This window comes from Haematobia irritans, chromosome 1 (assembly GCF_050003625.1).
Source record: "Haematobia irritans isolate KBUSLIRL chromosome 1, ASM5000362v1, whole genome shotgun sequence".
In the NCBI taxonomy this organism is placed as follows: Eukaryota; Metazoa; Arthropoda; class Insecta; order Diptera; family Muscidae; genus Haematobia; species Haematobia irritans.
Window position 1 is genome coordinate 250,678,173 of NC_134397.1, and position 15,698 is coordinate 250,693,870.

Here is a 15,698-nt window from a genome sequence, read left to right on the forward strand (position 1 = left end):
TTTTTCAGAAAAGAAAACACCATAAATTTTTTCTATGAAATAAAATTTTGACACAATTTTCTATAGAAGTAAAATTTTGACAAAATTTTCTTTAGAAATAAAATTTTGATTAAATTTTCTATAGAAATAAAATATTGATAAAATTGGTGAATTTTTCTTAAAATTTTGGAAGATTATTTTTAGCTCGAGTGGCAACCGTGGCTGTAGCTCCTCTATCTATAATACATTAGTAAAAAATTTTCTGGGCCCGCTTCCCAGAGGCCTTCCTACGCCTATGGAAAAAGCATTTAGTGTTTTAAATAATTTATATACCATAAATAGGAAAATAATGACCTTTAATCTAATAACAGCTGAGCTATTAATAATAATAAAATTTTATGAGGAATGCAAAAACTTTAAAAAAATTTTAACAACACCCGATGGTTGAGAATTAATTAATTCTGTATCTAAGAATACGAATTATATGTGGCGAAATAAGTTTTCTCTAAGGTATATAAAAACTTATTATTTATTGCTACATTGTTTCTGTTATTTCTACTTTTTATGATATATCTGCTTTTATTCTAGTAATTTTTATTAAAAAAGTCCAAGATAGGCCCATGGATATATGTATCGTCTTACAATATCTCCCTGATCAAGAATATAGGGACTTTATATAGTCGGAAATCGATATTTCGATGTGTTACAAAAGGAATGACAAACTTATTATACCTTCTCACCATTCTATGGTGGTGGGTATAAATATTATGATATCAAATTGTATTGAAGTCTTTTTATCTAAAAACCGCACTTTTTATTGCACCTTGTAGCGCCGTTTTAATATGAAATCGTTGACAACACTGCTCATGCTTTCGCTGGCGTTTGAGCCAGTGTTGCCAGGTGATTTTTGATTCTTCCCCCCAAATCTTAAGAAAAAACCCTAAAATTGGTCTAAGCTTTTTTCAAAAACCCCCAAAAAATTTCAGAATATAAAAGTACAAAAAGTGGTCCCAAAATTACGTGAAAAAAATCATGTGGTGATAAACTTTAAAAATTAAATTTAACACAAATATATATCCTGAAAGAAGAGTTCTTTCCTGAGAAACGAAATTTTAAAAAAACTAAGTTTTCTTTTGATGCTAAATTTTTTTTTTTTGGTTTAAAGTAAATAAAAAATAAAATTTGCTATTTAAGAAAATACTTTAAAACAAAAGAGATTTTCGTTTGTTTAAAATTTCATCCCTGAGGAAATTATTTTTTCTATGGATGTAATAATGCAATATGTATATCAATTTAAAAAGCGGGCTTACTCTTAAAAAGCTTTCAGCTGCTAAGTTAAAATGCGATTGTTTTTAATTTTGTCAAATATTAAAAATGCCCTTTCAACAGAAGAGTTTAAAAAAGATAACGAAAATAATGCTATTGGATACTTGTTTGTATTTAGGATGTTCTTGTTGACTTTCCGCATGTTTTTTCTCATAACTCATGCTAGAATTGTTCCGAATTTGCTTGAGAATTGCTCCACTTTATAAGGTCTGAAATATTTTTTACCCCCAAAAATCCTCCCAAATAAATTTTACCCCTAAAAATCCCCCTAAACGTGAAAAAACCCCCTAAATTTGGGGGGGAAAACCCCTAACATGGCAACACTGGTTTGAGCATCTGTTTCATTTCTCGCGATCATCGATTTTTGATAAAACAAGAGAGGGCAACACAAGAAATATATCACGAGAGTCACACATGCATTACTCCCCCGTAATTGTTTGTATTCCATTTATTTGTCCAACATATCCGTACTGTTCATATGTATATCATACTCCGGCTATAGATGTGAGGGCCCAAGCAATGCTGTAGAGGGTGGTTGCATATTTGTGTAGTGGTGTATGGTCAATGTTCAACCGAAATCAATCAGTCAGTCGTTTGGTGCAAGTGCACCACATAGGTTGTTTCGCCGGCGTATTGTTAGAGGGTCTGCCACAATTCTTTTTGTGTTTCTCTTGTCATTTGTAAACAATAACATTTTTATTATCATCATAAAAGAAACTAGTGAAACCACAAAAATCAAGAAAGTGTTTTTGGCCTTCGATGTGTTGAAAGAAGTAGAAATTGTAGTGATTTTGTTTTTACTAATTTCCTAGTATTTGGAATACAAAAAAAAATCATGTCTCTCGCTACAAAACCATTTTTTGTAGTTTTGCATATAATCAAGTCCATAGTGAAATATGCTAAATATCAACTGGACAATGTCTTACATGAGTGAGTATTCTTTAAAATTTTTATTGCAAAAATATTCAAATGTTTATTGATATTGAATATGTTAATGTTATGCAGATATAATTCAATTCATTTATTGGGTCAAGTGCAGGTTCTGTGTGGCTCTGTGTGCGTGAGAGTTTCTCATGCATAGTGTGTTTTGTAACGATTTGTGTGAAAGTTATTTTTCTCATTGTTTACATTTGTCCAGAGTTGCCAATGATAGTTAATGAATTTCTCTTCAAGAATCGCGAGAAATAAAAGTTGTATTAAAAAAAAAATATTTGGTGTTATTTATTTTTCGAAATTTTCCACAGCTCAATGATATTTTCCTTATTCCAAGTTTGACTAAAAGATTTTATGAACTAAATGTGTATATAAATGTATACCAAAGCAGACGAATGCACGGTTAATACGAGTAAGATCATGATTAGGCGCTAATGATTTATTACGTTATTGTTAGTTTTGTTTTTTTTTGATATTCGGAATCGCAATAATTTATTTTATTTTTAAATTTAAATATAATCGGAATATAATCTAATTGCAAATTTAACTTCTCATTAAAGAGAACTATATTCCCAAATTTTAAGTTTAATATTTTATTAACAGGAGAACAGGGGGGTTTGTAATTTCGTAAATGGAAGTTAAAAATCACACCTTTTCACATTATTATTATGTTTTTTTTTTAACGAAGCATTTTGGAAAATTGTAAGCAGTGTACAATGTAGTTCAATTTTCAACCCCAAATACGCGGTTTGATACCGTGACGGCTAGCGACGTTTTGTCAAATTAAAATCTAATCCCTTGGCGGAAAATGGGATAGTGTTGCCATCACTAATCAATGTTTTGAACTCAACACAAGGCATTGTTATTATATAGCCATGTGTAAATTCTTTTTTCTTGAAATAACGCAACAAATAACAACATATTAAATGCTTTTATTCGACTCCAATGTTGAATATTGAAAAATCATGTTATATTGACATCAAAAATCAATCGGAAACAAGAAAAGTGAAATTAATCAAAAATATTGGTTGTACAACTAATCTCATTGTAATTTGGAAAACTTCAAATTGATTTTATTATGGTTAATTGTCCGCCGCCCAATAGACAAATTTATATCCGCTTAGCCGTCAAGCCGCCGCCACCGGAGGCAAAATATTAGTACTAGCCGCCGGGAGCCTCCGTGGTGCAATGGTTAGCATGCCCGCCTTGCATACACAAGGTCGTGGGTTTGATTCCTGCTTCGACCGAACACCAAAAAGTTTTTGGTGTAATACTGGTGACATTTCTGAGGGTTTCAAAACTTTTCTAAGTGGTTTCACTGCAAAACTTTCTATAGAAAGGAAATTGACAAAATTTTCTGTACAAATGAAATTTTGACAAAATTTTTTACAGAAATGAAATTTTGACAAAAATTTCTATAGAAATAAAAATTTTGACAAAATTTTCTATAGAAATAAAATGTTGACAAAAATTTCTATACAAATAAAAATTTTGACAAAATTTTCTATCGATTTCAATAATAATTTTTACAGAAATAAAATTTTTTATAGAAATATATTTTTTTAACTTTTAAATGATATTAATTTAATTTGGAAAAATGGTCCGCTGGTATGAATTTTGGTCCAATTTTGGAAAAATGTTGGTCCAAAATAAAAATTCATTGTGGCAACGCTGATACTCGTAATAGCTTGAATTTAACGCCACCGAAAATTTTGTTAGAATAAAAAGCAATAAATTTATAAATTTCTTATGGGAAGGAAAATTGTCGCCAGTGGTGGTGCATACAGGCCTTATGAATAGGGTTTTAGGGATTTACAAAATTTTCAATGTGCAAATGAAGCTAATGCTACACAGAAATGTATGTAGGTATAGAACACCCAGCACTAGGGATACGTCTTGCAAAATGTTTTCATTGTAAAAATGGTAGTACAAAATAGTCGTATAAAAACTATATCTTTATTGGAAAATTATAAAAAAAAAGTTCATACTTTATCTCTAAAAAATCATTTTTATTCAATAATTCTTTTATTTCTTAAATCTTTGATCTTATCGGAAGTATAACCTAAAACTTCACTTAGAACTTCATCGGTATGTTGACCCAAAACCGGGGGAGCTGATCGAGCATCATTTTTCGATTCACTAAATACAACGGGTGGACCTACCACCTTAACTTCCCCATCTGTGTGGTGAGGTAAAGTTTTAACCAATTCAATGGCTTTGATGTGCTCATCTTCAAATACTTCCCGTATACTATTAACCGGTCCCACAGGAAATGAAGCTGTACAAAATAATTCCATCCATTGTTTAGAGGTCTTTGTAGAGAATATTTTCTCCAAAATGTTGACAATTTCCTTGCGATTCTGAACACGATCCTTGTTAGTTTTAAACTTAGGATCTTGAGCTAATGTATTAAGTTTCAAAAGTTCACATAGTTCTTGAAATTGTTTGTCACTTCCAGTACCTAGGGTTAGATAGCCGTCTTGAGTTTTAAAACTTTGATAAGGTACTATACTGGAATGGGCTGTACCCCATCGTTGAGCTTCTAGACCAGCATTTAGATAATTTGAAGCAACATTTATAAGCATCGAGACTTGAGTAGAAAACAGGTTCACATCGATTTTTTGACCTCGTCCCGTTTGTTGCCGTTGTAATAAGGCAGCTAAAATTGCCCCATGGGCATATAATCCAGTAGCCACATCGGTAACTGCCACACCAACTTTGCTAGGAGGTCCTTCACGTTCTCCTGTTATGTGCAACAAACCACCCATAGAAGCAGCAATGACATCATAACCAGGCCGTTTGGCATAGGGACCCTTGGATCCATAGCCAGTAAGGGAACAATAGATAAGATGTGGTGCTACCATCTTCAATTGATCATAACCCAATTGTAATTCATCTAATTTTCCTGGAACATAATTTTCCACCAACACATCACACTTCTTAGCCAATTCATAGATAACATCTTTACCCTTTTTCAAATCAATACACACACTTTTCTTGTTGCGATTGGAAGCCATGAAGTAGGTGGCATCTTTACTTTTCTCCAAAAATGGGGGTCCCCATTTACGAGATTCATCACCACCGGCATAGGGTCTTTCGATTTTGTAAACCTCGGCACCCAAATCGGCTAAAAGCATGGTACAGTAGGGTCCAGCAACGATACGCGTAAGATCGAGTATTTTTATTCCATTCAAGGGATGTAGATCAGTTATTCGATTTTTCGAGCAAGATGTTGCTAAACATTTTGACGCAAGTGTAAAAGCCAACGGCTGACGACAAAGCTTTTTACCTACTAGCCGATTGAGTGTTTGACAACGAGAGAACATTTTTCACCGATCAATGAAAAGGTAAATGTGACAACTGGTTACAGCTGAGATAAATGAGAAGGAAAGCTAATACGATCAGGTGTTATTTTATTCGTTGGCAGCCACGATGAAAATGTTTTGCAACTTTTGTTAATGTTGCTGTTGTTTCTTTTCGAAATAATAACCGTTTCCCCGTCTTCCCCCTTCTTTCCAAAACTGCGTGTACCTACGATCGCAGCTGTGCTTCGTTCAATGTTTAGCGTGCAACTAAACTCATGTCAAACAATTAAATTTATCTGCAGTCGATATTAACTCAGATGAAGAGAGTGTTGGGTGATCAGGTAAAATGGCCGATCAGATAATTCTCTTAACTACCGCACTCTTAAATAAAATCAGCCAAACATTAAATGGAGCAAAGAAGCTTATTTTCCAGTAGTCATTAGAATATTTTATGAATGGATGACGGACAGGGTTGCCATTTCGGTCCGATCGGACCAAAATTGGTCCAAAAAATTTTTAATTTTTAAGTTTGGTCCGATGGTCGGACCAAATGGAATTTAGTTGATTTTGGTCCATTTTCGTCAAATCGATAACTTTTTCAAAATTTTCTATAGAAAATTTTTGACAAAAATTTCTATAGAAATAAAATTTTGTCCAGAAGTAAACTTAAAGAAATAATTTTGTATAGATACAAAATTATGCAAAAATGTTATATAGGAAGAAATTTTGTAAAATTTTTAAATAGAAATAAAATTTTGTGATAACTTTTTTATACACTCAAAAAAAGTGAACTCTCTATTTCACTAAAGCCAATATAACTTTATTTTAGTTCATGGAATTATTATGTTTGGAGAAAGTTTCCTTTACTCTAATAATTTTTTGTGTACGTTAGTTAAATTAACTAAAACCGAGGAAAGAAATATACTCAAATGAAGCATAAAGATTACCTAAATTCGTGTCTTCCACAAAATAGTTCAGAATTTATTTAAATTTGTAAATTTTACCAAAAATGCGTCCATCATGAACTTCGTGTGTCACTAAAGACATTCTTGCAATTTTGAACTTTAAGTTTTTCCTTCAAACTACAAAATTTTCTTTAACAAGTGGAAAAACTTAGTTAAGTCTAATGCATTTTCTTGAATTTGTCGAAAAATATTTATTTATTTTTATGACATTGGCGTGATGCCAATGTTTGTAATACTGTTTAGTTAAAATTTTCTACAAATATTCAAAATTTTCTAAAATTAACCGAAAGTTTTCTTCCTGGTGGGTTCACTGTTTTTTCAGTGTAGAAATAAAAATTTGATAAATTTGCTATAGAAATAAAATATTGACAAAATTTTTTGTAGAAATATAATTTTGGCTACATTTCCTAAAGAAATGAAATTCTGACAAAATTTTTCTATAGAATTGAAATTTTGACAAACATTTCTAATGAACTAAAATGTTGACAAAATTTTCTATAGAAATACGATTTTGTCAAATTTTCTATAGAAATAAAATTTTGTAAAAATTTTCAAAAAATTTTCTGTAAAAATTAAATTTTCAAAAAATTGTCTATAGAAATAAAATGTTGAAATAAAATTTTGATAAAATTTTCTATAGAAATAAAATTTTGACAAAATCTTCTATAGGAATAAAATTTTGACAAAATTTTCTATAGAAATAAAATTTTGACAAAATTTTCATAGAAATAAAATGTTGACAAAATTTTCAATAGAAATAAAATTTTGTCAAAATTTTCAATAGAAATAAAATTTTTACAGAATTTTCTATAGAAATAAAATTTTGACAAAATTTTCCATAGAAATAAAATTTTGACAAAATATTCTATAAAATTAAAATTTTGTGTTTGTTGTTGATATTTTAAAAAAATTTTTTATAGAAATAAAATTTTGACAACATTTTCTATAGAAATAAAAATATTCAATAGAATAATAAAATTTTCAATAGAAATAAAATTTTGTCAAAATTTTCAATAGAAATAAAATTTTTACAAAATTTTCTATAAAAATAAAATTTTGACAAAATTTTCTATAGAAATAAAATTTTGACAAAAGTTTCTATAGGAATAAAATTTTGACAAAATTTTCTATAGAAATAAAATTTTTACAAAATTTTCAATAGAAATAAAATTTTTACAAAATTTTCAATAGAAATAAAATGTTTACAAAATTTTAAATAGAAATAAAATTTTGACAAAATTTGCTATAGAAATAAAATTTTGACAACATTTTCTATAGAAATAAAATGTTGACAAAATTTTCTATATAAATAAAATTTGACAAAATTTTCTATAAAAATAAAATTTTGACAAAATTTTCTATAAAAATAAAATTTAAAAAAAAATTTTGTATAGAAATAAAATTTTAATAAAACTTTCTATATAAATAAAGTTGTGACAAAATTTTCTAAAAAATAAAATTTTGGCAAAATTTTCTATAGAAATAAAATTTTGACAAAATTTATTATAAAAATAAAATTTTGATAAAATTTTCTATAGAAATAAAATTTTGACAAAATTTTCTATAGAAATAACATTTTGACAAAATTTTCTATAGAAATAAAAATGTTCAATAGAATTAAAAATTTTATAAAGTTTTCTATCGCAGTAAAATTTTGAAAACATTTTAACTTGTAAAGTATTTTAATTTAATTTGGAAAAATGATCACCTGGTACGAATTTCGGAAAAATTTGGTCCAAAATAAAAATTCATTGTGGCAACGTTGATGACGAACCTACAATACAAAAATTAAAGATAAAAATGCACAAGTCATTGAGTATAAAATTTAACGTTGAACAATTTTGTGTAGCTTAAGTTGGGTAAATTTTTGGCAAGTTTGTCATCAACATGTCAGCGACTCATAGTGAGAATTCGAGAAAAATTTTCAAGACGATCTGGGGTTGTCCGTCTATCTGCTATAATCAGTGTACAACAAGATCAGGTCTGTATCTTGCTCTGAATATAAGAGAACAAATGTCAGTGTAAAGGGCTTGGAGAAAAATTAGCGTTTTCTGTCAAACCTAAAACATCAGTACTATGGTTAAACAAACCGCAATAAATATTCGCTTTAACATCCACACACATTATATTTCAATTTGCTATCATTGTTTTTAAATTGTTTTTGTGGTTTTTGATATTTATGTTATTGATATTTTCCGACTCAACATGTCGTATATATTTGAGAGACACATCGACGCAAACATCATGTCATTATGTTGGCAGTAGGTCTGTCATTTAGGGACGGGATTAATCCCGGAATTTTTCATTTTAAATCCCGGGATTTTTCGGGATCCCGAAAAAATAATTCCAATTTGTGTCTTTTGAGCATTATTTATTAATAAATTGAAGTTTTCATTCAATGCAAACGGCTCTTAGATCTCATAACCGACAGATTGAGTTAATAAACATTTATGTTACACCTTGAGTAAGAATCTATTATACATGAGGTATATTATAATAAGCACAAATTCATCAAAAGCCAAAGTTAACGATAAGGTCCTCTTTTGAACAATGTGTTCATATGAAATGAAATTCGTGCCACATAAAACCATAAGCAATGATAAATGGCGAAAATATTTCAAGATCGCAATATAATCTGATAAAAATTTGGATGCCTTGATATTTTTAAAATGTCACATAAAACAGTGAAGTACAAATGGATTAAACAAGTGTATGAAAATATACCTAATCTAATCAAAATCCTTAAAATATTTTGCTGAGTAACCCAGATTTATACCCACCACCATATAATGGTGATGATCAGGGAGAAATTCTAAGACGATATAATCATGTCCGTCTCTCTGTCTGTTGTGATCACGCCACAGCTTTCAACAATGGAGCTATCGTCCGGCAATTTGGCACAGATTGGGCTTTTGTTTGCAGGCAGGTCAAGTTCGATGATGGGCTATATCGGTCCAGGATTTGATATAGCCCCCATATAAACCGACCTCCCGATTTGGGGTCTTGGACTTATAAAACGTAGTTTTTATACAATTTGCCTGAAATTGGAAATCTAGAGGTATTTTAGAACCATCAAAAAAGTGCACCGAAAATGGTGCCTATCGGTCCATGTTTTGGTATAGCCCCCATATGGACCGATTTCCCGATTTTGCTTCTTGGGCTTCTAGAATCCATAGTTTTTATCCAATTTGCCTGAAATTGGAAATGTAGAGGTATTTTATGACCACAAATAGGTGTGCCAAAATGGTATGTATCGGTCAATGTTTTGGTATAGCCCCCATATAGAACGATCTCCCGATTTTACTTCTTGGGCTTCTAGAATCCATAGTTTTTATCCAAATTGCCTGAAATTTGAAATCTACAGGTTTGTTAGGACCATACATAGGGTTTCAGAAATTGATGTGCATGGGTCCATGTTTTGGTATAGCCCCCATATAACAGGTTGGCTGATAAGTCCCCGGTCTGACACATAGATGGCGTCGCTAGTATTAAATGCATATTATTTTTATATAGTACCAACCTTCAAATGATTCGTGTCAAAATTTGACTTCTGTAAGGCAATTAGTTTGTGAGATAGAGCGTCTTTTGTGAAGCAACTTTTGTTATTGTGAAAAAAATGGAATAAAAGGAATTTCGTGTTTTGATAAAATACTGTTTTCTGAAGGGAAAAAATACGGTGGAAACAAAAACTTGGCTTGATAATGAGTTTCCGGACTCTGCCCCAGGGAAATCAACAATAATTCATTGGTATGCAACATTCAAGCGTGGTGAAATGAGCACGGAGGACGGTGAACGCAGTGGACGCCCGAAAGAGGTGGTTACCGACGAAAACATCAAAAAAATCCACAAAATGATTTTGAGGCCTTAAAGATATCAAAGGAACGTGTTGGTCATATCATTCATCAATATTTGGATATGCGGAAGCTCTGTGCAAAATGGGGGCCGCGCGAGTTCACATTTGACCAAAAACAAGAATGTGTTGATGATTCTGAGCGGTGTTTGCAGCTGTTAACTCGTAATACACCCGAGTTTTTCCATCGATATGTGACAATGGATGAAGCATGGCTCCATCACTACACTCCTGAGTCCAATCGACAGTCGGCTGAGTGGACAGCGACCGGTGAACCGTCTCTGAAGCGTGGAAAGACTCAAAAGTCCGCTGGAAAAGTAATGGCCTCTGTTTTCTGGGATGCGCATGGAATAATTTTTATCGATTATCTTTAGAAGGGAAAAACCATCAACAGTGACTATTATATGGCGTTATTGGAGCGTTTGAAGGTCGAAATCGCAGCAAAACGGCCCCATATGAAGAAGAAAAAAGTGTTGTTCCACCAAGACAACGCACCGTGCCACAAGTCATTGAGAACGATGGCAAAAAATCATGAATTGGGCTTCGAACTGCTTTCCCACCCACCCTATTCTCCAGATCTGGCCCCCAGCGACTTTTTCTTGTTCTCAGACCTCAAAAGGATGCTCGCAGGGAAAAAATTTGGCTGTTATGAATAGGTGATCGCCGAAACTGAGGCCTATTTTGAGGCAAAACCGAAGGAGTACTACCAAAATGATATAAAAAAATTTGGAAGGTCGTTATAATCGTTGTATCGCTCTTGAAGGGAACTATGTTGAATAATAAAAACGAAGTTTGACAAAAAAAATGTGTTTTTCTTTGTTAACCGGGGACTTATCAGCCAACCTGTTAGACCGGTCTTCCGAGTTTACTTCTTGGGCTTCTACAAAGCGTAGTTTTTATCCAACTTGATTGAAATTCCAGGACCATAGGTAGGTGTTATTGTGTATGGGTACAGATTTTAATATATCCTCCTTATAAACATGCCCTCCGATTTGGGGTCAAGATTCTGTTGGTTTTTCAGAACCACAATTAGATGTGCTTAATTTGGTGTTATCATTTTTTTGCCATCAAAATTTCAAAATTTTTTCTTCTAATCATTGGAATAATGGTTGTAAAGATCTACATATTTCAGATTTCAAATCAAGACGTTTTACATCATTTTCTTGCACGCTTATGCGAGATGTTAATGGTTTCTCTAAAATACATAAAAATTGGTTCTTTTGAATCCAGAATCTACTATAGTGTTTTATATTTATTTTATTGTTTTTTTTTGTTTGTTAAACGTTATAAATTTACAAATTTCATAGTATGGCCTCAGCGCCATTAAGGCATTGTAGAGGCTCGTTGGCAACATGTTATATAAACTTTGATTTAAATGTATTAAAAATAAAAAAACTCAAAGATACAACTACAATTATATTAGGAGCTCATCGACTTTGGTTTTCAAAAATTCCTTTATTCTTACCTTAAAAACTGAAATACTTGAAACAAACTTGATTTCACTGGGTACGTGCTGGGCAGGTAGAATCTTTAAATTTATCTTCGAGAAGCATACTGGTTGAAGTGATTTGCTTAGGAGAATATCTATCATTAAACCCCCTAAATTCTATATATTATCGAGTAACTCGCTACGACGAAGACTTTTCAAAGGAAACTATTATATTTGATACATGACAACGCTAAAAAAAGTGGGTTTGGATGGAAAGGATTATCGTATCGATTCCGTGTAACAAAATTATTTTAAAGTAGCTAACAGACGTTAAAGAAAATTTCCACTCTTTGACTGTGGGAAACAAAATTAAAAGTACTTAGTGTGTAAATATAACCATAGCGGTAGGCGGTGGGCGAAACATTTTTTCGGCGACGACAAATACAATAAGCTTGTCGGCCTAATTACTTTTATATATATATATATATATATATATATATATATATATATATATATATATATATATATATATATATATATATATATATATATATATATATATATATATATATATATATATATATATATATATATATAATTCAATCTAAGTTTGTTTATTTGTTTGTTTGTTTGTATGTTCCGAGTTGGCTCCGAAACGGCTGAACCGATTTACTTGAAACTTTCAGAGATCGTAGAGGGCGTTCATGTGGTGAAAATAGGGTACCTCATTTTTTGACACCTGGTCGCGGAGGGGGACCTCCCCTCCGTCGGACTTTTTGAAAATTGGACCAAAGTTGACCGATTTCCTTGAAATTTTCATTTAAGATTGGGGTTGGCATCTAGACAAAGATCCGCTACTTTTTATTTCGATATTTGGTGGCGGAGGGGGGCCTCCCCTTTGTTCGACTTTTTTTAAAGTACAGTTAAAAGGCTAAAATTCTCTAAATTATCTGAGATTTACAGAGAACATGTGGTGAGGTTATGGAATTAATATGGGGTACCCGATGATTTCATATGTGGATGGGGAGGGGGACCTCCCCCTTGCCCTACTTTTTGAAACTTGGAACAAAATTATGCGATTTGCTTGAAATTTTCATTGAATGTTGGGGTTGGCATCTAGACAAAAGTCCGCTACATTATTTTTCGATATTTGGTCGGGGAGGGGGACCACCCCTTTGCCCGATTTTTTTTTAAAGTACAAACAAAACTAAACTCCCCCGACGGAAAATTTTACCGAAAAAAATGGGTTATGAAATTTATATCAGTTTCTTAATATTTTAATAAAAATAAAAGGGCTTAGGGAGACATCCGCTTCTCTTAAGTACATTCAGAGAAACAATTAAACTTTACCGAGTTACTTGAAATTTACAGCGGACTGGGAAGAGGTTACGATATTAATAGTTTATACTTGATTTTGTGATATTTGGACGGAAGAGAGGCCGCCCTTTTAGGATTATAATTTGCTTGACATTTTCTGGGACGTTTACAAAAGATACGCTACATCACTTTTCGATATTTAGTCGGGGAGGACTCTAAAACTGCAAAAAAACAACAATTCTTAAGTTTTCTTGAAATTTACATAGGCAGTGGGGGAAGGTTATGAACGAAGAGGCAACCTTCCTTGCCCCACACTTGAAGGAAAATTTCAAGAATTTTCAGGGAAGGTTAGGGGTGCTATTCACTACGGTGTTTGTCGATATTGTATCGCGGAAAGTGACGTCCCTTTAAAACAATAGAGCAAAATTTAAACATATCCGATCTACTTGAAATTTACAGAGAACGTGGGGGAGGTGATTCAATTTATACATGATTTTTAAATTAGTATATGATTTTTCGATATCTGGTTGGGGAAGGGGAAAATTGAAATAAACTTTGTCGATTTACTTCGATAGAATTTGTAGGGACCATTGAGTAGTTGTGAAATTAATATAGGGTACGTGATAGTCCGATATCAGGTCGGGGTGGTGCGAAGGTGGGGGTAGGGTTCCCTTCTGTCCGTTTTTTTTTTCTTAAATTGAAGGTAGAGGGTTGTCCGTAAATGGGAACTCGGTACATAATTTTATGATTTTTGCACAGGCTTCTGCCAGACTTCTTTTTAGTAAAGAACTTAAATTTACATGAAATTGGCAGCCAACATAGAGGGTGCATCATTTTCCAACATTTTAGCAAATGTTTGCTTTTTCCGATTTATTGGATGGGAAACAGTAATTCTTTGTATGTTATTATAATATAGTGCTTAATTTTCAGATATGTTGAGGAGAAGGATAACTTTCCTTGACAAACCACACTTAAAATTCACAAGAAATATAGAAGAAGGTACACCCTCTCCCGCCGTATTTGTACCTATAAACGAAGAATCAAGTAGTCCGATTTGTTTAAAAGAATTCAAATCTTTTCGAATTTGTTTTCAGCACGAAGGATATAGTTGACTAAGTTAACGCAAAATATTCCTGCAAATACGCTTCGGAAGGCGCAGCGAAGCGGGCCGGGTTACGCTAGTGTAATATAAATTTAAAAAGTCATAGTCAATATTTTATTTTCCCAAAAATGTTAATTCCTATAACAATCTTTAACAATGCCCTTCTTTGTAAATCTAAATTCGATGAAATAAATCCAATTAAAAACATTTATTCTGTAATTTCCTTCCAACACATTATGAATGTGTGTCATTTATTTGTGAAAACCCCCTATTTCAAATTAAAATGTAATTTCCAGTTCTTATGATTTCCGTACTTTTGTTTGCTCACTGAGTAAAGATGCCTTTGTCCCCGACGAACCTTGAACTTCACTCAACGTTGGTTTTTCCAAATTGATGTTATTAAGCCCACAAATGAACACAAAGGATTGATTATTTGTCCATTGTGTTCTTAAACAGGTTATAATAAAATCTTAAATAAAACCAAAATCTTTAATTTAAGAATAATGAATTCTCTTCAGAGAATGTGTAATAAATGGGAGCTATAGACATCACGCATAATTTTAGTAATTTTGTAATAAATTACATTTTTAAATTGAGTAATTGGTTATAGTTGAATCTTAATTCTCTGGATATGTTTGCCATATGTTATTTTAGGGCACTTCCCAAAAAAAAACATTATCTTTTTTTTCGGTTTTACAGTTAATAGTACAAAAGAAACAGGATTTTGGTCAATAAGTTTTGAGATAATGTTTTTTTTACCACAAGGAAATGTTCAACAAATTGTATAAATGTCATGTACAATTTTGAATCTCCAGCACATATATTAAAATAGGTCAAACCATGTCAATAATTACTATTTAAGTTTATAGCTATGTGTTCATCAAATCAATGACGTTTGCATTCCGAAACATGCATTACAATCTCACTATATTACATGCCCAATGTTACATCCTTCATAACATGGATACAATTAGCTTATGACAATTAAAATCAATGCAGGTATGTAATTATTAATTACACAATTGTGCAGTGGTTAATTTAACCGATTATTGTAAACAAATTACCTGCAATAACATAGGATTAGCCATAGAACTATGATGAGATTCCAGTCTTGAAATATGAAGATATCTACTATGGACACGGTAAAAATTTTTAGACAAATAAAATTTTATACTGTCTTAAACTTAAACAAATTATATTAGAAAAAATAAAATTTGATCTTATTGCAAATTTGTCAACATTTTATTTCTATAGAACATTTTGTTCAATATTGTATATATAAAAATGTTGCCAAATTTTATTTCTATAGAAAATTTTATACACATTTAAAATGTATAGAAAATTTTGTACAAATTTTATTTCTATAGAAAATTTCTGTAGAAAATTTAGTAAAAATTTTATATCTATAGAAGTTTTGTAAAATTTTAAATCTATAGAAGACTTTGTCAAAATTTTATTTCTATAGAAAATTTTGTCAAAATATTATTTCTGC

At 31.5% G+C, this 15,698-nt stretch overlaps 2 protein-coding genes across 2 annotated transcripts in view; one reads left to right on the top strand and one right to left on the bottom strand.

The window, feature by feature from the left end:
* Nucleotides 1–1,887: 1,887 nt before the first annotated feature.
* Nucleotides 1,888–15,698, top strand: part of LOC142220038 (fatty-acid amide hydrolase 2-A) — a 67,669-nt gene continuing 53,858 nt past the window's right edge. Inside the window, exon 1 of the mRNA XM_075288895.1 lies at nt 1,888–2,235. Within this exon, the coding sequence (XP_075145010.1) occupies nt 2,141–2,235 (95 nt within the window). The 5' untranslated portion in view covers nt 1,888–2,140. The remainder of the gene's footprint in view (nt 2,236–15,698) is intronic.
* LOC142220028 (succinyl-CoA:glutarate CoA-transferase) lies at nt 4,145–5,817 on the bottom strand. The gene has a single exon (XM_075288886.1). It carries the CDS (start codon nt 5,562–5,564, stop codon nt 4,248–4,250), a length of 1,317 nt encoding a protein of 438 aa, XP_075145001.1. The 5' UTR covers nt 5,565–5,817; the 3' UTR covers nt 4,145–4,247.

Excerpts from the sequence above, each read along its gene's own strand:
- LOC142220028 (XM_075288886.1), bottom strand. The coding sequence starts at position 5,564 with ATGTTCTCTCGTTGTCAAACACTCAATCGGCTAGTAGGTAAAAAGCTT.